This window comes from Crotalus tigris, unplaced genomic scaffold, assembly GCF_016545835.1.
Source record: "Crotalus tigris isolate CLP2741 ecotype Arizona unplaced genomic scaffold, ASM1654583v1 scf7180000019024.823168, whole genome shotgun sequence".
In the NCBI taxonomy this organism is placed as follows: Eukaryota; Metazoa; Chordata; class Lepidosauria; order Squamata; family Viperidae; genus Crotalus; species Crotalus tigris.
In genome coordinates, this window is record NW_024097334.1 from 359,632 (window position 1) to 386,419 (window position 26,788).

A 26,788-nucleotide genomic window follows, 5' to 3' on the forward strand; every position below is an offset into this window, starting at 1 on the left:
TCTAGGACCCTGGTCCTCATTGAGGTGGGAATGACAACTCTGCTTCCCCAAAGCAGACAACCCTGAGAGGTGGACAACTCGTTCCTTTTAGACCAGAAACTCTGAAACTCAGGACTAGGACAGTGCTCAGGCCATCCAGACAAAACCCAAGAAAGGACACGTGAAAGTGTGTGATCTGTGCCTAATTCAGCGGTTACATCCCTGGCGCTCAGGGGGGACTCGGGCAAGGCTTGAATGGAGAGAGTATTGACGGCTGGCGTGGGGTCAGCCTCTATTACCGGCAGGGGTAATCTACTGAGGCCATCAGCATGGCCCATTTCCTTCCCAGGCTTGTGAAGTAGGGAAAAATCATATGCAGACAAGAAGATAGACCACCTGAGCATCCTGGGGGAGATGATTTGGGGAGTTTGTTTACGTGTGGTAAACAGTCCCAACAAAGGCTTATGGTCAGTGAAGACCGTGAAATGCCTACCGTATAAAAAATCATGGAATTTTTTAATTCCAGCAACAACAGCTAAGGCCTCCCTGTCTATTTGAGCATAATTGCGCTCAGCTGAAGACAATGTTCTGGAGTAATATGCAACAGGAACCTGAGTTTCATCAGACCTGAGGTGGCTCAGTACAGCACCCACCCCATAAGGGGAAGCATCACAAGCGATGCACACAGGAAGGGACTCATTGAAGTGAGCAAGTACACTGTTAGAAGTGAGCAAGGCCTTGACCTCATTGAAACTAGCCTCATGAGTTTGTGACCACTGCCATACTGCCTGTTTATCTAATAGCCTGTGAAGAGGCTCAGCTACACTAGCCTTGTGTGGAAGAAAGGAATTGTAGAAATTCAGAAGGCCCAGAAAAGCCTGTAGTTCGGCCTTAGACTTTGGCCTAGGGGCTTGCATAATGGCTTTTAGTTTGGATTCAGCAGGATGAATCCCAGCAGCATCAATTTTGAACCCCAGAAACTCAGTAGAAGGCACCCCAATTTTACATTTGTCCTTCTTGAGTTTGAGTCCCGTTTTCCTGAACCTTAATAGGACAGCCTTTAGCCTTTCAGCTAGAATGTGTGTGGAGTCTCCTGCAATTAAGACATCATCAAAATAGGGGCAAACCCCTGGTATACCCCATAGTGTGTTTTCCATTACACTTTGGAAAATCCCAGGAATGACATTTACTCCAAATTGAAGTCTCTTTACCTTGAAAGCCCCTCTGTGGGTCACAATAGTCTGAGCTATAGCAGCGTCATCATCAATAGGCAGCTGTTGATATGCTTGAGCTAGGTCAAGCTTTGCCCCCCCTTGAGGGAGGCCAGGATGTGACTGACCACAGGAACAGGATAGGCATGTTGCTGCAATGCCTTATTAAGAGTGCATTTGTAATCAGCACAAATGCGAATGTCCCCATTTGCCTTTAGAGGCGTGACAATGGGGGTCTCCCAAGGACTGGAATCAACAGGTTCTAGAATTCCCTGTTGGATCAGTTTGTCTAACTCAGTGTCAATTTTACTCTTTAAAGCAAAAGGGACCCTTCTTGCTTTAATTCTAATGGGAGTGACAGTGGGGTCTAGCTTTAAGGACACAGGAGGTCCTTTGAACGTGCCCAGCTGGGGGCTGAAAACATCTGCAAATTCTTTGCAGACTTCCTGTAGGTCGAGTGTTTGTAGGCTGTTGAGCCCTGTGACGTGTATCCCCAAGGCCTCAAACCAATCGAGTCCTATGAGACTCGTTCGTTCACCCCCTACTACTAATATGTCTAGTGGACCTTCAAAATCCTTATGCTGTACGTTAAGGGTGGCCTCCCCCTTAACACACACTCTGGAGTTTTGAAAGTCTGTTAACACAATATCAGAAGGCCTCAGCTTGGCCTGAGTTCCACTACCGGAACAGATCTTCCTAAAAGTGTGCATAGAAATGATCGAAAGTGCAGACCCCGTGTCCAGTTCCATAGTTAATGGAACCCCTTGTAGCTTCACTTTAAGTGACAGCTTTTTCTTAATGGGCTTGTGTGTGCCTGTCCTGTAGATGCTTCTTTGCGAAGCGCAAAACCCCACCCTATTCTGGCTGGGGACCCTGGTACCTTTCAGGCGCAATTCTTCCTGAGGTTGTACCTTCTGACGGCCCAGGCACACAGCTGCAATGTGTCCTTGTTTTCCGCACGCCTGGCAGATAGCGGAGCGGAACTTGCAGTCGGCTCTCTTGTGACGACCTCCACAACCGATGCACTTGGGGAGCGCTGAAGAGCTTCCTCTTGGTTTTCCTTCCTTTGTGGGGTGGAGACGGTCCACTTCCTCGTCCGGATCCTCAACGGAGTTTCTTTGGACTTCTTCCTGGTGCACAGATGCAGCATCTGGACTGTTTCTGATCGGCCGCATGTTCTTGATGGCGCCGCCCGCTGCTTCTTCTGCGGTGACCTCTCTCAAGGCATCTTGGAAAGACAAGTCCTCCTTGGCGAAAAGTCTCTGTTGCAACTCTCGATGCCTTAGCCCGCATACAAACCGGTCCCTCAATCGTTCTTCGAGGTCCTTGAACTCGCAATGTTTGGCGGCTTTCCTCAGTGCGGCGATGTACTCCTTGGCCGATTCTCCGGGTCGTTGATCCCTCTGCTCGAAGGTGTGGCGCCACGCGATGATGGACATCTTGGGTTGGAAGTGCTCCTTCAGTAGCTTCTTTAGATCTGCGTAGCTGACAGACTCTAAAGGAACAGGTGCTGCGAGGTTCTCGGCGATTTCGAATGTGTCTTGACCACAAACGCACAGCAGGGTGGCAGCCTTCAAGCTCTCTTCCGTCACCTGGTTCACCTTGAGGTAGTTATCCACCCTGGCTGCGTAGGACTCCCACCTCTCTGGATGTGAGACGTCGAATTCCGAAAGCCTTCCAATCTTCGCCATTTCATATCAGGAAGGGTCTATCAGTCAGTCTACCCCCGAATGCACGCTGGATTGGCGGGTAGCTGCCGAGTCAACACCGTTCCTGCCGCTCCGGACTCACTCGGGTAAGCTTACACCTTCTCTTTTCCGATGTAAGGCAATCCCACCTTCGTCGCCAGTGTTGAGTCCGTCGCGAAATGGTAAGACACGAGAAGCAGTTGTAGTTCTCAGGAAACCTTTATTCTTCAGTTCAGCTTACATTGGAATATGGCGGCAAAAGCCCACAACTCGCAGCCTCCTTTTATAGGACTTTCCCGGGTCAATGTGTTACTTTTCGCGCGCCAGCACTTGCGCATGCGCACAAGCACTGGCGACAGCCTGTCTGGTCCCGGGCAGCTTGCACCTGCCCGGGACCGCCTGCAATGCCCCGAGCCCGCTTTCAAGGCTCAGGACATAACATAATGTAAGTACATACCAGGCTGTAAACATGATAAATACTTCATATTCATGTCAACAAATATAAAAGCACAAAGTGTGGGAAAGGTATTAATAATTAAAAGTTGTTAGACATAAAAGTGAAGTGGAATTTTACATTTAACTGGTTGCTGCTAGAAAACAAACAGAACATCACAACACTTCGGCTGTTTTCATATTTCATTCTTGGCAAAACATTCCCAGGCAGGTAGACTCAAAGACTCTTGATCTCAGATAACATGAAATCAATATGTGTTGTTCTGCTCTAAGATCTTTAAGTGTGAGGTGTGAATCTTTGCAACAAGAAGAGTTGTATGTGCTTTACAGGAAGTTGTAATAACTGACTAAAAAGAACAGAATATACTTGAAATCTAACATAGGTTTGGCCTGGATCTTTCTGAGGAAGATTCCAAGCAATTTAGCCTAACTGCATACTTTATTACAGACTTAAACATTTGGCTGACAGATACTTTCGATTTCTTCTGTTAAGAAAAACTCAGTTATACACATTGGATACCAGCTGGCTGAAAAGATGCTAAAATAGTACAGAATTTTAAAGAAAAAATTGGGCAGAATTCTTTAAAGCTGATTTACATGTAAGAGGCGGTGTCCTAGGATTGCTGCTCTGGTAAAAAGTTAGGTTTAGACTACGTGATTATGCCACTATGTGAATTCTGAAATAGGGCTTCAACCAATTCTAGCTTTCTAAGGCCTACACATGATCAAACATGATACTTTATATAGAGATCCTTCCTTCTCCTTTACAGAAAAGGAAAGTCAGAGACTAAGCATGCTGAAGTGTAAGCCTATACCAGGGGTAGGCAACCTTGGCTCTTTTATGACTTGCGGACTTCAACTCCCAGCTGGCTCAGGAATTCTGAGAGTTGAAGTCCACGAGTCATAATAGAGCCAAGGTTGCCTACCCCTGGCCTATACAGTTATGCTTGACTTAGGCTCATCACAGGGGTCCAAGGATATTAGAGAAATCAAAACACCTGGAATGGTATACTTGTGGAATTATTTAAAACTGCAGGAGAAGAAGCAAGTGTTAAATGCCCCTCGTCAGCAAATAAGGAACAATATTTTTGTGGCCGAGAAATGTGTAAACAATGGTATAATTATACTAAGAAAGTAGATGCAAGAGAATGTGCAAAGTATCAGTTCCTTCCTCATGCAAGCAAACTTTTGCTTACAATTGTACAACGAACAGTTGAGCCATACATGGAAAGATAAAAGCAAAATGTTCAAGTATCTCTTTAAAAAGGCAGAAGGGCAAGAGATCAAATAGTTGATGGATAAAACAGCAAGAAAATTTAAGGAGGTTTTTTACTTTTGCTTTATTTACTACAGAAAAGCCCCTTTGACTGAATCATTTGTGCTAAAATATGGAATATATTAAGGCTAGTGTGTTTGCCAGAGTACTTGATAATTCTGAGGCCTTTGCAATGAACAAAAATGTATTGTAAGAAATTATTTTGGAATGAGACATACACATATCTGTTATCTGTTCAACTTACACAGCAAATCCATTATAAAACAGGAATGGTGGAGATGACAGCTAGAATTCATAATTGCTGATTGAATCACTAACAGGTTGAGAACGAGGACACCATTTTCTTATGGTGTTGAAATACACAAGACTTTGAAGGCTCATTAGAAAAATAAAAATGGGGAAAGAAAAAAAAATCTGGATTTACATCTAATAATAAAAAGTAAAAAATGAGACCAACCAGTATGCTTGCTGAATTCAGATCTGATGCAAAAGTGAAGGAGGTAGGCAATTCTGTTTCCATGGGCTCAAAATAGAGATAGAGATAGATAATGGGGTGGAGAAGTCAAGAGGAGATTAATCCTAGAGGTGACAACAGTAACAAACCTAGACAGGACAATGAAGGACAATGATATTTCTATGTAAGGCTGTGAAAGGGGTGAGAGAAAGGAGAGAGTTCTGAATTGTGAATTTGGAAAAGAGCAAATGGATGAAATCAAGACTGACAATTCCCTGGAGAGAATCATTTTAGATATGAGATGAAGGCAGATACAACTATGCTTGCAAAGTTGGGTAAAGTTAAGGTGACCAACCATCCTCCTTTTGTAAGTTCTGTCCTCCCTCAAAAAGTGTCCTCCTACATGTCCTCCTTTTTGATATTTGAAGACTAATCTGCAGAGCTTTTTTTTTTCTCATAGAATGCTCAGAATGGTGTTCCGGCACCTTTTTTTATGGTTTTTTTTTTCAACTTTTGCATGAGCTGTGCTACTCCCACTATTGGCTTTCAAAAGCCAATAGGAATTTCTGTTGAGCGCACCAAAACACCCGGCTGACAAACTTTGCACATGCAAGTTGTCTGTATTATTGTTGCAATGAATAAAATGTTTCTTTTATTTACGATATTTTTTTCTTCAATTTATTTGTGTCCTCCTTTTCATTGTAAAAAAGTTGGTCACCTTAGTAGAAGGGGAAGATAATGGACAAGATGGATGGATTGAATCAATGGAATGTCTTTCAAAAAGCTGTGGTCATCAAGGACAGGTCATTTAAACATCTGAGATTTGGGCCAAGTAGTTGATACCTATGGTAATTACCTGGGAAAAGATGTGATTTTTTTTCTACAATTCTTTTTTCTGCATTGTTATTTGATGCAGGTTCCTGCTCCCTTCCTCCTCCCCCCACCCCCAAAATGGCAGGGCTTTGCTTTTTATTTATTCTCTAATTACTTGACACAGTTGTTTCATACTATGTTTTGTAGTGAACAAAATATATATCTGGTCAGCCCAAAGTTCTGTTCTATCAAACTGGACATTATAGAGAAGCATATTTGCAAAAACCTTGAAACCCACAAATCTTTCTTCAAGGAAACTGAAATTGTCAGACTCTAAAATTGTAATTTGATACACCAGCTTTCTTACTTTATGTACTGGCTTTAGCTATTTCTACTCTAAGGACTAGAGCAGTGTTTGTCAGCTTTAGCAACTTTAAGAGGTATGGACTTCAACTCCCAGAATTCCCCAACCAGCATGCTGGAAGTTGAAGTTCATACATCATAAAGTTACTAAGTAGTAAATTAGAGAAACTCTAAATTAGAATGTCATCTTAGCATCAAGCAGCCATCACTATAATAGTATAGAGCCCCTCGTTACTGTTCCTTTCGTACACGGGTGTCAGATTCGATCGTGTCACATGACATATTGTGATGTATTGCGATGTTTTTTGCCTTTGCGGAGCCAGGGTGGGTGTGGCCTGCACCTGATGGGTCGCCATTTTGACACCCTTGCTTTCATACAATGATAGTTGGATGACTCCAGGTTTTATGAACTGCTGTGGAGGAAATGACCTTTGATTCACTCTATTCAATCATCTTGATTAGTAATGCATCAGTTACAGGATACATTCACTAAAATCTTTTTGAAAGATGAATTGGAATCACTAAGCATAGATTTTCTGATGTATTTTGGGGAGAAATCATAGAAATGCCCTCTCCCACAAAAAACAAAGCAAAACCTTTTAGCCATAGAAACTACATGCTCGCACCTGTCACATCGCTCTCCTGCAACTGCAGTCTTGCAGACACAGCGTCCAGAAATGCACTGCCCTGTGCTTCCAGATGAATCACAATTACACTGAGAGTTCCTGAGAAAATAAAACATGCCTTTAAATCTAACTTCTGTTTTCAATTGGGGAATTTGCAAGCATTTCTATAAACAAGAAACAGAATAAAACAAGGCTGACTCCAGTTAGTCAGTTCAGTTCAAACTATTGAACATACAATTAGGTGAAAAATTCTTCAGTACTGTATAATTGTCCATCCATTAGACAGTGTTTGTGAATAATATTTACATTAGATTACTACATATAGAATTGGAATTGTTAATTATGGTGATATACTTTATTTTTTCATTGTTTTAAAACACTTTTTATGCATTTTTTTCTGGAGAATGTATGTATTTGTGTAATAATTGTGTTTTGTTCTGCTACTATTTAGTTTAAAATAAAATAATAACAAAACAGTGTGAAAAAATGAGTCATATCAATTGGACTTCTTTTCTTCAGTTGACTGTCCATTACAGACTAAGCCTACTAGCTTTGCAGATGTATTGTATGAGCATGCTACTGATTACTTTCTTTCATCCCTAACATCCATTTTTTCCTAGAAAAAAACCCAGGAAATTCACATTGTTATTAGCTGATGAGAGAGAATAGTGGAACTATTAAAAAAATGAACAGAACAGTATAGATCTGTACTGAAACTCCTTTTGTATTGTATTAATGATGGTATTTTTCTAAAACATAATTGCTGTTCAATTTATATGATTAGAATTAAAGTGTGCCATGTTTTTCAAGATCTGTAGTGTTGCAGTGATGGATTCTTGTGCCATAATACATTGGGTTTTTTAAAAAATCCAAAACCTACTTACAGTCATGGACAGTAAGAAAGTTGAAAAAGTTAGCAATGTGCCATTGTTCCATGTGTGAGCCTCCATTAAAAACATGAGTTTTTAAATCATGAATCCTGTTTTTCTTGGAGAGCTAATTCAAGTGTAGGGCTTGACTTCCCTGGATATCTTGATTTTTTTTTTTAAAAAAAAGTGTCCATTCTCCTTAATATTCAAAGAGAAGATACTTCCCAACCACTATCCACATATTTATTTGATAGAGTCTATCTCTACCAAGATATTAAATGCAACAAATGTAAACCCATTTTACATGGCAGTAGATAGAAGCTTTGATCTTCTCAATGAACTATAAGCAGACAGAGGGGAAAAATTACAGTGTGTTTTGAATGAAAATCATACTCGAGTGATAGAATGGAGCAGTATTTCTAAATCTTAGCAATTTTTAGATTTCTGGGCTTCAATTCCCAGAATTCCCCAGCTAGCCTTATTGGCTGAGGAATTCTGGGATTTGAAGTCCACACATCTTAAAAGTTACCAAGGTTGAGAAACACTGGGTTGGAGACAATATCATATAAAGTTTTTTTTTTAAATAATTTTTTATTTTTCCAAACTCTCCCCCATACATATACCGTAATACTTATCAGATATTAACATACATTCCCTCCACACTCACATACAGATACTTTTAACAAAATGAAATAAATACATACACATAACTTTGGTGTTGCTCGCCCATTTCCCCTTTCACCATATCCACACTCCTTCTTCTTTACCTTCTTTCTCCTTTTCTTCTCTTCCCTACTTCCCTCTTCTTCCTCTCCTCTCCTTCACCACTCTCCTCCTCTTTCCTCTTCCTCCAACCTTCCTACTTCCTTCTCCCCTCCTTTACTCTTTTCTCTCTCCTCTCCTTTCTTCATCCCTCTTCAGATACAATTCAGGGGTAATGTCCGAGCAACTACTCTCTCCAAATTTCCCTATCTGTATAATATACAATAAGATTAATACTTCTATTTATCTAAACTTCTCGGTATATACTTCTATAAACATTTATACAGCCTGCAGTTATTCAATACTGTGTCGCCTGGGTCTCCCTCCTTATCTGCTCCTTCTTCTTCCATCTAAATTGATGTTAACTATCTTTTAACTGTATTCTCTTTTCAGCCAATCATAAAAAGTTCCCCAAATTTCATAGTAGTCTGACTCTGTCTTATCTTTAATTGTCATTGTTAGTCTATTCATTTCTGCACATTCCAATATTTTCCCAATCACCTCTCCCTCTGGGGGGGCTTTCAGTGCTTTCCAATTTTGTGCAAACACAATCCTGGCTGCCGTAATTACATGAATAATTAAATATGTTTTTTCTTTATTGTATTTCTCTGGTAGAATACCCAACAGGAATATTTCTGGTCTTAGTTCTATCTGTTGTTGTATCATCTTTTCTATCCATGTTCTAATTATATTCCAATAAGTTTTAGCTTCTACACACGTCCACCACATATGGTAGAAGGAACCTGGTATCTGATGACATTTCCAACATTTCATAGACCTGTCCTTAAATATTTTAGCTAATCTTTCAGGAGACATGTGCCATCTATAAAACATTTTGTACATATTTTCTTTATACGCAGTCGCCATTGTCAATTTATAGTTTCTTTCCCATAATTGCTGCCATCTATCTAATTCAATTGTGTATCCAAAATTCCTTGTCCATTTTATCATTGTCTCTTTCACTGAGACAATATCATATAAAGTGAGAGTGACATATATGTCACTGGCTGGGTAAAAATGTTTGTACCGAACTGCTCTTGTTATGACATGAATGGAAAGATGAGAATATACCACTTTCTAAATAGTATACTTGTAGTCTTCAGGCCAGACCTAGGAGCAAATGGAATCATTTTGTTTTGCATCACTTTTTCAAATGCTCTTTCATTGTTTAGTTCATTCTATACATAGAATATATAGAATTTAAATGCTTGCTTTTAAATGCAGTTTCCCTCAAAATATGTATATTTAATGCATTATGATTGTTGAGCCAAATATTCCATTGCAACATTCATACTGAAAAATCATATGGACTAGATGTTCTGATCTTCCCATCAACAAAGGAGGTCAGTTCAGTTCATCACAGAGTACAGAAAGATCAAATTCTTTCAGCAGTCCTAATAATATCAACCATCCATAAAACACAGACTGTCAAATTGTTTCTCCACTGCTGGGTCCCTGCTGAAAAAAATGTATCCGCACAAAGAAGACAGTATCTTCTAGTTCTTACATGTTTTCCAATGCATAAGTAAGCTTAGGCCTACTATATGTGGGCTGCAAAATCTGAGTCACCGCAAGAGGGTAGTAAAGAAATAGTGAAAACCTCTCTGCCAACTAGTGGTTTTCTGGACTACTGCAATCTACATGCAGTAGGCCTAAAGAGAATTTTTAAAAATGGAGAAATTCAAACATATATTCTCACTAGGACCAGCAAAATTGAAAAATGCAGTTTCCCTTATACAGTCTATAGCATTTTTAGCAAATGGAATGGGAAAGCTATGATTTAGTGCTTCTTTATGTAAAAGCACAGAACAGCAACCAGATTTGTTTTTGTTGCCTTTTTGAAACAAATCTGAATTTCCACAAAGACACAATTATTCGTGATTGACAGTTCCATAAACCTGAAGGTACTTACTGTATTTGCCCGACAGCTATGCAGCCAGCCTCAGAGAAGGAATGGAAATTATGCTGGCATCGGTCACATTTATCACCTGTCACACCAGGTTTACAGTGACACCGGCCATGGTTATCACATTGCGCACTGACAGAACCTATGAAGAAGAAATGTGGAAATATAATAGACTAATTTCTGGCAGTATGATTTATTCTCAACTTGTCTATGAGATCTCAAGCATTTCAGAAGAATTAGTGCTGATGTTTGGAAACAATAAGGCAAGGGTGTCAAACTGGTGGCCCGCAAGCCGGATGTGTCATGTGCAGGCCATGCCCAATCCGGCTCTGCAAAGGCAAAAAATGTCACAATATGTCATGATACATCACACAATACAATCGAGTTTGACACCCGTGCAATAAGAAAATGGAGAAGAACAAAATCTCTGAAGCTAAATCCCATAAGGTAAGTATCACAGTTAGGTGCTTCTCAAGTCTTGGAATTAGGAAGGTGGCCTGCTCTGGACGATGCAACATTCCTTCCAAGCAACCAAGTTCAAGCTTAGAGACTCTCCTTGATTCCAGTCTATACAAGTAGCCCTCGACTTACAACAGTTCCTTTGGTGAACATGCAAAGTTTATAACAGCACTCAAAAAAGTGACTTATAATGGTTTTTTACCAAAATTCAGCCACTTGGCAAATGATTCATATTTATGACAGTTGCAGTGTCCTGGAGTCATGTGAACTGCTTTTGTGACCTTCTGACAAGCAAAGTCAATGAGGAAGCCAGGTTCACTTAAGAACCATGTTACTAACTTAACAACTACAATGATTCACTTAACAACCATGGCAAGAAAGGTTGTAAAATGGGGCAAAACTCTCATTTCGCAACATAAATTTTGGGCTCAGTTGTGGTTGTAAGTTGAGGACTATTTTCTTGGCTTCAGCTAGTATACCAGCTTTATGTGTCCCAATCTTAGCGTAGACTCACTTACTGTTTTATGTCTTAATAACCACACATTTGGATTATTGAAATATATTATTTATTGTTATCCTTGCTGTTATTTTAGTTCTGTAGCACTCTTTCTTCTAGAATGCAAATCAAAGTAGTATACAAAAAAGGCATCAAAAATGTTAAATGAAACAGTCAGCGGCAAGGCAACAGACACAAACAAAAGTATTCATTTTAGAAAAATGAAAGCAATATAACATAAAATGCAGAATAAAGATGAAGTTATTCTTAAAATGTCAGACTTACAAGTATACTCTGTGGTTTCCGCTCTAGGAGGAAGAGTGATACAGAACTAAATAACAACAATAAATAATATTCAGAAAGAACTGTGATAGTATTTTTAGAGAAGGTTGGAGGCTGGGCCCTTTATGTTAGATCAACTAGTAGATTATCATGATGAACGTTTATGTTCTATATTATAAAATAAATACTGTTTGTCAGTTACCACCCACTGGCAATATTTATAATTATGTTTACTGACATCTCGATTAGCATCAAGAGCAGTTTCAATTTCAGAGATGCCTGAGTCATGCCTGAGAGCATCATTACATCCTATGAGACAAAAATCCACAATCAGCTTACTAGACCATATTGTGTTTGTACAGAAAAGGAATGAGTAAATTGCAATCAAACATATATTTTGCTAATTGGCCAGGACAGTATTACACATTCAAACTAACAAATTAGAAAAAGATAGACAAAAGAAAAAAAATCTGGGCTTGAATATGAGATAACAGCATAAAGCAAAACATTTATTTCTGTATTGTTATAATTATTGTTGCTAGTACTGATACTATAATTCTGTAATTCCAGTTAAAACCGTACTTCTGACTATAAACCAATAGTTTAATCTAACATACATGTGCTGAGGAGAAAGACCTAAATTTAAAGTATCCATATTTATCAAGCCAAAAATCACCTCTCATGTAATTTTATTGATTGAATTGAGTGAATCACCAAGTATATTTATTTATTTACTTAGCAATATTACACAGCTGCTGGATGTACTCTGGGCACCATAAAACCAGCCACAATTTAAACAATATCCTGACATTAAAACTCTTCAAACAATAAATATAATAAAAATAAAAAACAATAAAAATAATAAAAATAAACAAAAAAGTAAGATTGCAGGAGAATAACAACCATCGGATCCACCAGAGAGGCAGGCTCTGGATCTCATCTGCCAATCAGTTCCATATCTGACAGGACCTAGGAGGTGAGTTTTTTCTGCTGTGGTCCTCACTCTCCAGAATATCATCCTTTCAAGGTAAGGTTAGTGTTGAGTCCCTCGCGAAATGGCAAGACACGAGAAGCAGTTGTAGTTCTCAGATTTGCTTTATTCTTCATTTAGCTTACAGATCGAATGCTCCGGCAACGCCCAAAACTCCCGGCCTCTTATATAGGCCTTTCCCGGGTCAATGTGTTACTTTTCGCGCGCCAGCACCCGCGCATGCGCACAGGCGCTGGCGACAGCCTGTCTGGTCCCGGGCAGCTTGCACCTGCCCGGGACCGCCTGCAAACGCCCCGAGCCTGTTTGCAAAGCTCGGGACATAACACCCCTTTCCCCCGGGCTAAAACTACTACCAACATGCAACCCATTTTCTTGATGCAGTGCTTTACTCCCCAGTGTTCCTACCCTTCTACTGGCTCTGTTTAGACAGCAATGTTATGTAATCCTCTAAGTACTTAGGAGATTTCCTTGCTCTCTGTGACCTCCTAAGCTCTGGGTTTCTGGCAGGTGTCCCCTGACTGAGGGGTGACGTGTGCCTGTTCCCCTTATCATGCCTTGGTGCCTTCCAAGGACTGTGCCCCAATGCCTGGCCTGCTTGCTTGCTCACCGGGCTCGTCAGGCCAGGGCTTCTGTCACTTTGTGACCTGGTTGACTCGCCCAGCTGTAGGCTCTCTGGCCCTTCTAAATGATAGCCACTGTTGGGTGTCTCTGTAGAACCTCCTAGGTCCGTCCAAGACTTGTCAGGAGGCTGTCCATCCCCTGAATCCCGTTCTGTGTCTGGGCTTGTGTGGGTTTCTGTGCCTTCCCAAAACTCAGTTACTCCCTGATTTGGGCTAGAGGTGTTGTAGTCAGGACTTGATTCCTCGACCACCTCCCTGTATGTTTGCCCCCTTGTAGGACTAGGTGTAAGGTCAGGCCAACTCTGGGGATTATGTGCCAGCTCTCTTGCGGGGTATGATTTATTGGGATGCTCCCGGGTATCCTCCCTGACTGGAGTACTGTGTGGTGCAGGTGAATAGTGATTGTGTCCCCGGGGTGACTCCCTGGCTGGAGTAGGCGTGAATGCCTGGTGGTTGGATAAGCTCCTAGAATTCCTGTTTGGCGCACTCGCGGAATCTTGGAATGGGCCGTTTGTGGCTCCATCATTGGTGATGGGCAGCAGCTCGTGCCCTTCCCTTTGCTCAAAGGGGTCCCCCTCCCCCCTGGAAAAGACCCAGGAGTCTCAGCTGGAAGGTCCCGCCTAGGGCGGAGTTGGTCAATGTGCCGACGCAGGACACGATCGTTGTCCAGGGAGACCTCATAGGACAGAGGACCTGTGACCCTGGAAATAGAAGCGGGGACCCATGTATGACCAGGCCTGTAATTACGAGTCCAAACCGGGGCACCCACAAGTAGTTGTCTAGGTGCCCTAGGATGTGAGGTAGATAAAGGCAGTCTGTCCGGATGCAACCGGTCAAGCTTCGTAGTCAGTTTGTGCCCCCAGCGAAGTTCAGCTGGGCTTCTTCCTGTAGAAGTGGACGGTGTGGTGCGATAAGAAAGGAGAAAGTCAGCCAACCTATGATGCCAGTCCCCATAGGTGAGTTTCTTCAAGGCGTCCTTGGTGATGCGAACCATGCGTTCAGCCATACCGTTGGTGGACGGGTGGAAGGGTGCAGAAGTGGCATGACGAATCATGTTCGCCTGCAAGAAAGCTTGGAATTCAGAGGAAGTAAATTGAGGGCCGTTGTCAGACACAATGACATCTGGGAGCCCGTGTGCAGCAAAAATCCCCCTCAGTACCTGAATAGTCTTTGCAGTGGTGGTGGATGAGACAGGTACAACCTCAAGCCATTTTGAATGGCTATCAACGAGGACCAAGAAGAATTGGCCCTGAAAGGGCCCAGCGTAGTCAATGTGCACCCTAGACCATGGAGACTGTGTTTCCTCCCATCTATGGACCCTAGGACCCTAAGACCGTAGTCCTCATTGAGGTGGGGATGACAACTCTGCTTCCCCAAAGCAGACAACCCTGAGAGGTGGACAACTCGTTCCTTTTAGACCAGAAACTCTGAAACTCAGGACTAGGACAGTGCTCAGGCCATCCAGACAAAACCCAAGAAAGGACACGTGAAAGTGTGTGATCTGTGCCTGATTCAGCGGTTACATCCCTGGCGCTCAGGGGGGACTCGGGCAAGGCTTGAATGGAGAGAGTATTGACGGCTGGTGTGGGGTCAGCCTCTATTACCGGCAGGGGTAATCTACTGAGGCCATCAGCATGGCCCATTTCCTTCCCAGGCTTGTGAAGTAGGGAAAAATCATATGCAGACAAGAAGATAGACCACCTGAGCATCCTGGGGGAGATGATTTGGGGAGTTTGTTTACGTGTGGTAAACAGTCCCAACAAAGGCTTATGGTCAGTGAAGACCGTGAAATGCCTACCGTATAAAAAATCATGGAATTTTTTAATTCCAGCAACAACAGCTAAGGCCTCTCTGTCTATTTGAGCATAATTGCACTCAGCTGAAGACAATGTTCTGGAGTAATATGCAACAGGAACCTGAGTTTCATCAGCCCTGAGGTGGCTCAGTACAGCACCCACCCCATAAGGGGAAGCATCACAAGTGATGCACACAGGAAGGGACTCATTGAAGTGAGCAAGTACACTGTTAGAAGTGAGCAAGGCCTTGACCTCATGGAAACTAGCCTCATGAGTTTGTGACCACTGCCATACTGCCTGTTTATCTAATAGCCTGTGAAGAGGCTCAGCTACACTAGCCTTGTGTGGAAGAAAGGAATTGTAAAAATTCAGGAGGCCCAGAAAGGCCTGAAGTTCGGCTTTAGACTTTGGCCTAGGTGCTTCTAAGATGGCAGTTAGTTTGGATTCAGCAGGGTGAATCCCAGCAGCATCAATTTTGAACCCCAAAAATTCAGTAGAAGGCACCCCTATTTTGCATTTGTCCTTCTTAAGCTTGAGGCCTGTCTTCCTGAATCTTAACAGAACAGCCCTTAGCCTTTCAGCTAGAATGTGTGTGGAGTCTCCTGCAATTAAGACATCATCAAAGTAGGGGCAAACCCCCGGTATACCCCGTAGTGTGTTTTCCATTACGCTTTGGAAAATCCCAGGAGCGACATTCACTCCGAACTGTAGCCTTTTTACCTTAAAGGCCCCTCTGTGGTTCACAATAGTCTGAGCTATAGCAGCAGCATCATCAACAGGCAGCTATTGATACTCTTGAGCTAGGTCAAGCTTTGCAAAAACACGCCCCCCCCCTTGAGAGAGGCCAGGATGTGACTGACCACAGGAACAGGATAGGCATGTTGCTGCAATGCCTTATTGAGTGTGCATTTGTAATCAGCACAAATGCGAATGTCCCCATTTGCCTTTAGAGGCGTGACAATGGGGGTCTCCCACGGGCTGGAATCAACAGGTTCTAGGATTCCCTGTTGGATTAGTTTGTCTAGTTCAGTGTCAATCTTACTTTTTAAAGCAAAAGGGACCCTTCTTGCTTTAATTCTAATGGGAGTGACAGTGGGGTCTAGTTTTAAGGACACAGGTGGTCCTTTGAATGTGCCCAGCTGGGGGCTGAAAACATCTGCAAATTCTTTGCAGACTTCCTGTAGGTCGAGTGTTTGTAAGCTGTTGAGCCTGTGACGTGTATCCCCAAGGCCTCAAACCAATCGAGTCCTATGAGACTCGTTCGTTCACCCCCTACTACTAATAGGTCTAGTGGACCTTCAAAATTCTTATACTGTACGTTAAGGGTGGCCTCCCCCTTAACACACACTCTGGAGTTTTGAAAGTCTGTTAGCACAATGTCAGAAGGCCTTAACTTGGCCTGAGTTCCACTGCCGGAACAAATCTTCCTAAATGTATGTAAGGAGATGATTGAAAGTGCAGACCCCGTGTCTAGTTCCATAGTTAATGGAACCCCTTGTAGCTTCACCTTAAGTGACAGCTTTTTCTTTCTTTTTTTTTTATTGAAAATTTTTAAAAGTTTTTACAAATAACAACAAAAAAACAACAACAAACAAGAAAAACAAAACAAAACAACCCTCACCCAACCCCTCCCAAACCACCCCTCCCATCCCCCCCGAGCTTCCCAGAGCTGAATATAGGCTTAATTAAAATTTTAAAAAACCTAAACAAATTTTTACAACTTATAAAATAGTTAATAATAAAATATATATGACATAAACGTTAAGGAAAAAAAAAGAAAAAGAAAATACTTAAAAAGAGAAAAAAAGAAAAAAGAAAGAAAGAGAAAAAGAAATAGGAAAAAGAAAAAAAAGAGAAAACAATCTATAAAATATCAAAAATTATATACAAGTTACAAAAAGGCTAAATAATATTTTTTATATCCAATTTATGTTGTATAAAATTCATCCATTTTTCCCATACAGCAAGAAATTTCTCTTGCGATTGCCCCTTTTAAAAAGCCGAAATCTTTGCCATTTCTGCCAGATAAGAAACTTTAAAAAACTACTCTTGCAAGGTAGGCAAAGATTCCTTCTTCCAATATTGCCCTACTAACAGCCTTGTGGGTATAATCAAATTTAACATTAATATAACCTCCTTAGCATCACAATCAGTAACAATACCTAACAAAAATAATTGCGGAGTAAGTTTTACCCTCCTTCTAAAAATTCTTTGAATATTCCACCATATCTTAATCCAAAAAGCTTTTATATTTTTACACGACCACCAGATATGATAATAAGTGGCATCCAAACAGCCACATCTCCAACACTTAGGCTGTAAGTCAGGGTACATAAGAGACATTTTTTGTGGATCAAGGTGCCATCTATAAAACATCTTATAAAAATTCTCCCTTAAGTTCTGGGCTTGTGTAAATTTAACATTTCTCACCCAGATAATTTCCCAGGTATCCAGTGGGATTGGCTCACCAAAATTTTGTGCCCATTTAATCATACAGTCTTTAATTAATTCAGATTCTGAATCCAATTCCACTAGAACCCCATAAACCCTCTTAATGTGAGTTTGTTTTTGATCCTTCACTTGTTTAAAAAGATTTTCATCTTCTCTAAGCCAGCCCACATTACAATCCATCTTCCATCTGTCCACTATTTGTCTGTATTGAAACCATGAATAGGTAATATTTTCATATGCTAAGTCTTCCAAAGATTTTAACTGCCGGCTCTGACCATCCCATTTAAGTAATTGTGTATAAGAAACCCTATCCATTTTAACTCCTCTCTTTATCCCCTCTATCACATGCCAAGGTATGGCCCATAAGGGTATTTTAAAATCACTCTTATAATACTTCCTCCAAACCCTAAGTAAAGAAATCCTTATAATATGTGATTTAAAAGCTCGATCCATTTTTTTATTAAAAATTAAGTAGGCATGCCATCCAAAAAGTAAATCCCAACCCTCCAGATGGAGTATGTCTACATTTGTTAAATTTACCCAATCACTAATCAATGTTAAAACCACAGCATCATAGTATAATTTCAAATTCGGTACCTTGAGTCCACCTCTCTCACGGAAATCTTGCATAATTTTAAGCTTTACCCTTGGTTTTTTCCCTGCCCAAATAAATTTATTAATGCCTTTCTGCCATTCATTTAAGTTAAGCTCATTCTTTAAAATAGGTAGCATTTGAAACAAAAAAAGAAATTTTGGTAGGACATTCATTTTAATCACTGCAATTCTACCCATAAGAGATAACTGTAACTTATCCCAATTCTTCAGATCCTTCTGTACCCTGATCCACAACTTTTCATAATTATTCTTATACAATTTTGCATTAGAAACAGATAAATTGACCCCCAAATATTTTACCTTATCAACAACTTCAAAATCTGTTAAATTAACCAAAATCTGTTTATCACAGTTAGTCATATTTTTAGGTAATATTTTGGTCTTATTATTATTAATTTTAAAACCCGAGACACATCCATATTGATGAATCAGTTGTAATAACTTTACTACAGATTAAGTAGGTTGAGACAGAGTAACCACCAAATCATCTGCAAAAGCTCTTAACTTATATTCTTTTTTGTTAACTTCTATTCCTTTTATTTCTTGCGACTCCCGAATTTTGGTCAACAAAATTTCCAATGTTAGAACAAACAATAACAGTGATAATGGACATCCCTGTCTTATACCTTTTTCTATTGTAAAAACCTCTGACAAACCCCCATTAACAATAAGTTGAGCAGTTTGTTTTTGATATATAGCACCTAGAGCTTGTGATATTTTTTCTCCAAAATTCATCTCCTTAATTAATCTTAACATAAACTGCCAGTTCAGTTGGTCAAAGGCTTTTTCAGCGTCTAAAAATATCAGCCCTGCAGAGATTTGGTTGTTCTTATCTAGATATTCTAATAAATTAATAATTTGTCTAACATTATTTTTCATATACCTTCCAGTTATAAAGCCCGATTGATCCTTATGTATAAGCTGCTGCAGAACCCTCATAAACCTATTAGCTAAAATTTTTGCAAATATTTTATAATCCACATTTAAGAGAGATATAGGCCTATAATTCTTTGGTAAGGTAAGATCTTGATCCTCTTTTGGAATCAAAGATATAAAAGCACTGCGCCATGACGGAGGAATCTCTAAACCCTGTAATATATTATTAAAAAGCTCGCATAAAGGTTGAGTCATCTCTTCTACTAAGGTTTTATAATAAATAGATGTCAAACCATCCGTACCCAGCGCTTTATCTAATTTTAATTGCTTAATAGCTGTTACAATTTCCTCATTAGTAATTAAACCATTAATTTTTTGTTTCTGATCTTCTGTTAGTTTAAAAAAATTAGCCTTACTTAAATAATTATTTATATCTAAAGTTTGTACATTGGTGCTCTTATATAATTTCTGATAATAATCCAAGAAAGATTTCTTAATCAACTCTTTCTGGTAAACCAATTTACCATTATAATTTATTTTATCTATAATTCTCTGTCTCTGTTTCTTTCTTAATTGATAGGCCAACCATCTCCCTGGTTTATTAGCATTACAAAATGTGTTTTGCTTCATAAACATTAAGTTAGTTGCGGCTTGGTCAGCCATCAACATATTAAATTGTGTTTTTAACAACTTTATAGCTTCTTTAACCTTTTCATCTGAAGGGTTTGAAATCAAAGACTTCTCTTTTAATTTAATCTCCTCTTCCAATTCTTTACGTTTCTGAATCTGCTTTTGTCTATGAACATTATTCATTTTTATCAAAATCCCATGCATAAAGGCTTTAGCTGCATCCCATACCATTGACATTGATGTTCCCTTATACATATTTAAAGCAAAATAATCCTTTAAACATTCCTTTAATTTTTGAACATTTTTTTCTTGTTTAAATAAATTCTCATTCACCCTCCAAGATCTCCTCTCCTCTTTTTCAGCAGCCAATTCCATCCAGACTGGACTATGATCCGTCAATGACCTAGGAAAATTTTTTACATTCTTCACCCTATTATATAAGTCAGTCGTAATCAAGAAGAAATCAATCCTTGAAAAAGATTGGTGTCTATCTGAGAAAAAGGTAAAGTCTCTTTCCTCTTGGTTATGTTCACGCCAATAGTCTCTCAACTCCCAGTCCTCTTTCAAATCAAAAAAGGCTTTAGGTAATTTAGCCTGTTTAAAAAAAGTAGAAGAACCTTTTTTGTCCTTTTGTGTATCTAAAACACCATTCCAGTCTCCCATTAATATCACAGACCTATAGTCCAACAAAGTTATTTTCTGATGTAACAATCTATAAAATTGTTCCTGTTGCTGGTTTGGTGTGTACAATCCCACTATAAGTATTTTCTTACCATATAAGCCAAGTTCAATCATAACATATCTTCCTTGAGGATCTGATTCTACCAGACAAGCTGGTAGACTTTGCTTAACATAAATAACCACACCCCCTTTTTTTCCAGGGGCAGGAGATACAAAGTGAGATCCCAAGCGAGCATTAGCTAAGTATTTTTGATCTTTAAGTAAAATATGAGTTTCCTGCAAGCAGATAATATCATTATTATGTTGCTTTAAATAATGAAAGATTTTCTTTCTTTTCTGTGGGAAATTGAGACCGTTAGCATTCCAGGTCAGGAACTTTGCCATCTCCCTCAACCAGGAGCCTGGAGAAGACTGCCTGAAGATCTGCCACTGAAGAATGTGTTGCAGAACTCTTGGGTCTTGCTCCTCCCACCGGCATCGAAGCACTCTCATGAGAAGATTCTTTAGCTTCTTTCTTCTGTTGTTCCTTTTCCTTACGTTTATGTGCTGCACGGGTCATTCTCTGCTCTTTGACCTCTGTTTGACGCAGCCATTCCACCTGCAATTTTCCAGCAGCCATCAAACCTAGTCCTTCAGACTGCTGTTCTACCTCTTTGCCGCCCAAAGCTTTCTGAGTCATAGATGAAAATGAGCCTGCTCCCAGGACCGTATTATAAAATTCTTTAGCTTTGGCAACCGTATTAAGTCTATAACGTGTCCCCGCATGGCTCAAAACAATACCCATCGGAATCTCCCATCTGAATGGCATCAATCTTGTTTTAAGTTCATTAGCTAAAAAAGCAAAATCTTTTCTATTTCTTAAAATTTTAGATGGGATTTCCTTTAGAATGATGACATCTTGGGCAGCAATCTGAAACCTCTTATTATAAAAAGCTTGTATAATCTCATTACGCAGAGACCTTTTGGCAAAATAAATCATCACATCTCTTGGCAGATTCTTTTGTTTTGCAATCCAAGAGTTAACTCTGTAAATTTTTTCCACTTCTCTACGTAATTCATCTTTATCTGTATTCAAAACAACAGCTAGATCATTAATCACCATCTCCATCAGATCTTGATTCATGTCTTCTTTAAGACCCCTGATTCTCAAAGCATATTCCATTTGTCTATACTGAGACATAAGAATATCATCTTGTGAAGTTTCCATCTTTTTTTCCATATCTTGGAATTTGTACTCAAGGAAATCTACTTTCTCTGCAACTTCTTCCACTCTGGAATCCAGCTTCACGACCACAGAAGCCAATCCTGATAAAGCTGAAACTATATCTTGCCTCAGAATAGTATTATTCTGCACTAAAAGCTCCTTCATTTCCTCTTTACTTTCAGACTTGCTCTGTTCAAGAAGTTGCTTCATTTCCTCCCTGATTTGGGACACAGCATTTCCCATTATATCTTTAATATCTTGTGCAGACAAGCCTGGCGGGGGAGGAGAAGATGGAGGTGTAGCCTTAGGTTGCTGCACCGGTGGTGTTATTTTAAGTTGTTGTTGTACAGTTGCAATTACAGGAGAAGAAACCACCTTAGAAACTATAGAAGCTGGTTGTCTCTTTGAAGCCATTTTTTAAAAAATCTTATTCTCTCTTTCCTTCTCCTTTAAAAAAAAATAATACTAAAATCCTTAAAATTAAAAAAAGACCAGGGAGAGTGCAAAAAAAAGAAAAACTTCCAAAGCACTTTAAAAGAAAAAGGAAAAAGAAACTTAAAAGAGAGAAAAAACAATGCTAAACATACATTTCATTTAAGTCTATCTTTTCTTTCCGGAAATAGGAAAAAAAAAACACTTTCAAAACGCCATTTTACTTTCACTCTCACTCTCCCAAAAAAAAAACAAAAGAAAACAGAATCAGCATAAGCTAAAAAAAAAATAATAAATCTCTAACTCTAAGTAAAATCCTTTAAACAGTTCTGTCCGCTTTAAAAATCACTCACCAGAAAACTTTAAGCGCGGAGATGGTAGCGGCGTTTCACTTTGTTTCCGAAGAAACAAAGACAGCTGAGAGGGGGAGAAAGCACGAACTCCGAGGGAACACTCTTTCCACCCCCCCCCCAAAAAAAAGAAATCCAGGGGGGTTAAGAGGTTCTACCTCTATTCGTGTAGTCTCCACCCCTTCCCTTCGCCCGGGAAGGGGATTTCGAGCCGCGGGCCAGCTGATGCACGCTGTGCTCCGCAGATCTGACACCGTCTCAGGAGGACGGCTACAAAGTAGCCGCCATCATCGTTGCTAGCCACCGGAAGCTCCAAGTGACAGCTTTTTCTTAATGGGCTTGTGTGTGCCTGTCCTAAAGATGCTCCTTCGCGAAGCGCAAAACCCCACCCTATTCTGGCTGGGGACCCTGGTACCTTTCAGGCGCAATTCTTCCTTAGGTTGTACCTTTCATCGGCCCAGACACACAGCTGCAATATGTCCTTGTTTTCCGCACGCCCGGCAGATAGCAGAGCGGAACTTGCAGTCGGTTCTCCTGTGACAACCTCCACAGCCGATGCACTTGAGGGGAGCTGAAGAGCTTCCTTTCTGGTTCCCTTCCTTCGTGGGGTGGAGACGATCGACTTCCTCGTCCGGATCCTCCTCAGAGTTCCCTTGGACTTCTTCTTGGTGCATGGATGCAACATCTGGATTGTTCCTGATCGGCCGCATGTTCTTGATGGCGCCACCTGCTGCTTCTTCTGCGGTGACCTCTCTCAAGGCATCTTGGAAGGACAAGTCCTCTTTGGCGAAAAGCCTCTGGTGTAGCTCTCGATGCCTTAGCCCGCACACGAATCGGTCCCTCAGTCGTTCTTCGAGGTCCTTGAACTCGCAGTGCTTGGCGGCCTTTCTCAATGCGGCGATGTACTCTTTGGCCGATTCTCCGGATCGTTGATCCCTCTGCTCGAAGGTGTGGCGCCATGTGATGACGGACATCTTAGGCTGGAAGTGTTCCTTCAGTAGCTTCTTTAGATCTGCGTAGCTGACAGACTCTTATGGGACAGGTGCTGCAAGGTTCTCCGCGATTTCGAAGGCGTCTTGACCGCAGACACACAGCAGGGTGGCAGTCTTCAAGCTATCTTCCCTCACTTGGTTCACCTTGAGGTAGTTTTCCACCCTGGCTACGTAGGACTCCCACCTCTCTGGATGTGAGACGTCGAACTCCGAAAGCCTTCCAATTTTTGCCATCTTCAGGAGACGGGTCTATCAGCCAGCCTACCCCCGAATGCGCACTGGATTGGCGGGTAGCTGCCGAGTCAACGCCGTTCCGCCACTCAGGACTCACTTGGGTAAGCTTACACCTTTTCCTTTTCAGTCGATGTAAGGAATCCCATCCTCGTCACCAGTGTTGAGTCCCTCGCGAAATGGCAAGACACGAGAAGCAGTTGTAGTTCTCAGATTTGCTTTATTCTTCATTTAGCTTACAGATCGAATGCTCCGGCAACGCCCCAAACTCCCGGCCTCTTATATAGGCCTTTCCCGGGTCAATGTGTTACTTTTCGCGCGCCAGCACCCGCGCATGCGCACAGGCGCTGGCGACAGCCTGCCTGGTCCCGGGCAGCTTGCACCTGCCCGGGACCGCCTGCAAACGCCCCGAGCCCCTTTGCAAAGCTCGGGACATAACAGTTAGCTTTCCAGAAAGCCATTAAAACATGCTTTTTTCCCAGCAAATCTGGGGATCCATAGGGGGCCTGTGCTTTGGCTGTATTATGTATAATATTCTGTCCCCTGTGGTCTTGTTTTATTTATGTTTATTGTTTTAAATTGGTTTTGTAGTAGGTTTGAATAACAGATTTAATTGTACACCATGCAGAATCACATCATGTGAGATAGGCAGCCATATAAATTTGACAAATACATCCATAAATAAAAATAATCCAGCTCTCTAACAGCACCTGGCATCCCCCACCTTAACCCTAGGCCTGTTTCACTGATGGGCTGAGGACAAGATGAAGGCAGTGTCATGGGTACATGACGCCCCAAAAAGATGTTGCCAGATGCTACTTGCATATTTGTGTGCAAGTGGGAGATGGCCTATGAATCAGAGCTTTTTTCTTTCTTTCTTTCCTCATTTCCTAAATCTGTATCTGCCTACCTCTGAGGTTGCAGTTGCAGGGCATGCAACGATCTTGTTGAGACTGCCGATAGAAGCCCTCTTTGCATCGCTCACAGTTTATTCCATCCGTGTTGTCAATACAGTTGAGGCACCGATACCCATTTCCCTGTCGCCTGAGTAACTCAAGGTCGAAGATGCACTGTCTGGACTTCCCATTGCAGTTGCAGGCTGGAAGACAAAGCAATGGAATAGTCACCATTGGGCAAAAGAGGCAGAGGTGATTGGATTTATTGTGCAGTTTACATTTATTGAAATATTAGGATCTCCTTATTTGTAACACTACTAATGATAATGTGATTTTCCTTCCTTGATATAATGCAATCTAAAAGAGCAGACATGTGTTACTTCTTGTTCTTTTTGACTTTCTAAGTTCCAAATATTTTTCTCTTTCCCCACACAGCCAAACAGAAGTACTACCCTAATTTAGTATGTAGAAGTTCCTGAGGGAAGCAAAACTAGACCTTCCCATGTTGAAACACAGAAGTAACTTACAACTGGGACAGTAAGGAAGTGAGTTAGTTTTGATCCCTAACTACCTTGCTCCTCATTTAAATTTCCTTCCTAGCAGTTCTGAACAACAAAATCATTTGCACTGCTGCATAAAATTAGTCAACATATTAATTACCTTTATGTTGTATTATTGTATGTGTTATGTCATTTTCCTGCCTCAGGAAATCTTATAATCTAAAATTTAACAGTAGCAGGGCAATAGGTAAACGATAAGAAAGGAGAAGTAAGGTTAAAATACAGCAAGGGACAGGAAAGCAATTATTCAGAATTGTGAACAAATGTGTTAAGATGGACTTAGCCTTTACTTTCAGCAGGATTAAAGAAACATCACAGCTGTATGTACAAAATGGTTGAATGTTAGCCAACCATTTACAGTCTTTGGAAATTCCAGGATTGTTCTTAGAATGTGGCGACCCCAGGAATCTCTACTAGATTTCTCAGTATTGACACTTCAATATCTAGAAATTTTACAGAGCAAAGGCTGTGACTGTTAGAGATATATCATAGATACTCACTAATAAGCCTATAGAAGGTTAGGTGCTATAATACTCCCCAAAACTGGGTTTGGCTTAACCAAGAATGGGTTTATCCACAAGTATATGTGATATTTTTTCCCCCTCAGCTTTTTAAAAATATCCATATAACCTGTATAAACTTGTGCATAAACCCATCCACAGATCAGCAGACCCCCTTGCTTTTTTAACCAAAATATTATTAAAAATGCAGCAATGGCACATAACAGGGCGATACATGAAATATAATATTAGACAAATTATTAACTTAATTGAGTATTTGGATAAGAACAATCAGATTCCTGTGGCTTTTATATTTTTGGATGCTGAAAAAGCCTTTGATCAATTAGATTGGCAATTCTTATTCTCACTGGTAGAGAAAATGAATTTTGGGGATAATTTTTTACATGCACTTAAAGCTATATATCAGCAACAATCTGCTCAAATTGTTGTTAATGAGGGATTGACTGAGACTTTTAATATTGAAAAAGGGACAAGACAAGGATGTCATTTATCTCCATTGTTATTTGTTTTAACATTGGAGATGTTGTTGATCCAGATTCGAGAATCAATGGTAATCAAGGGCATAAAGATAAGAAAAAATAAGTATAAATTATGGGCTTTTGCGGATGATTTGGTTTTGATTTTGGAACAACCGATTAGAGCGGTTGATTGTCTATTAGAACTTATAACACAGTATGGAAAAGTTTCTGGTTTTAAAGTCAATAACCGTAAGACTAAGATATTATCTAAGAATATGTTAGCCAATGACAAGGAAAGTTTGGTTAAAGCCACAGGTTTTCAGATGGTGAAAAAGGTTAAATATCTGGGAGTATATTTAACTGCCTCAAATGGAAAATTGTATAAAAATAATTATGAATTACTATGGGCAAAAGTGCAAAAGGATTTAAATGACTGGAAAAAACTGCAATTGTCAATGTTGAGGAGAATTTCAGCTGTAAAAATGAATGTTCTACCAAAGTTTCTTTTCTTGTTTCAGATGATACCTATTTTAAAAAAAGATGTAAATTTGGAGGAATGGCAGAAGGGTATCAATAAATTCATTTGGACTGGGAAAAAACCAAGGGTTAAGTTTAAGATTTTGCATGATGCCCGAGAAAGAGGAGGACTTAAAGCATCTAACTTGAAATTATACTATGATGCAGCCGCCTTAACTTGGATAAGTGATTGGCTTAATTTAACAAATAAGGATATTCTTGTTCTTGAAGGGTGGGATTTAATGTATGGCTGGCATGCATATTTAATTTTTAATAAGAAAGTGGACCGGGCTTTCAAATCACATATTTTGAGGAGTGCCTTACTTCGAGT

At 40.4% G+C, this 26,788-nt stretch overlaps 1 protein-coding gene across 1 annotated transcript in view; it reads right to left on the bottom strand.

Annotated features, from left to right (window-relative positions):
* LAMC2 (laminin subunit gamma 2) overlaps positions 1-26,788 on the bottom strand; it is a 72,082-nt gene that overhangs the window by 31,418 nt on the left and 13,876 nt on the right. The window contains exons 2-4 of the mRNA XM_039358562.1: positions 24,417-24,605; positions 10,407-10,542; positions 6,864-6,962 (exon numbers count right to left, since the gene is read on the bottom strand). Coding sequence (XP_039214496.1) covers positions 6,864-6,962; positions 10,407-10,542; positions 24,417-24,605 — 424 coding nt within the window. The remainder of the gene's footprint in view (positions 1-6,863; positions 6,963-10,406; positions 10,543-24,416; positions 24,606-26,788) is intronic.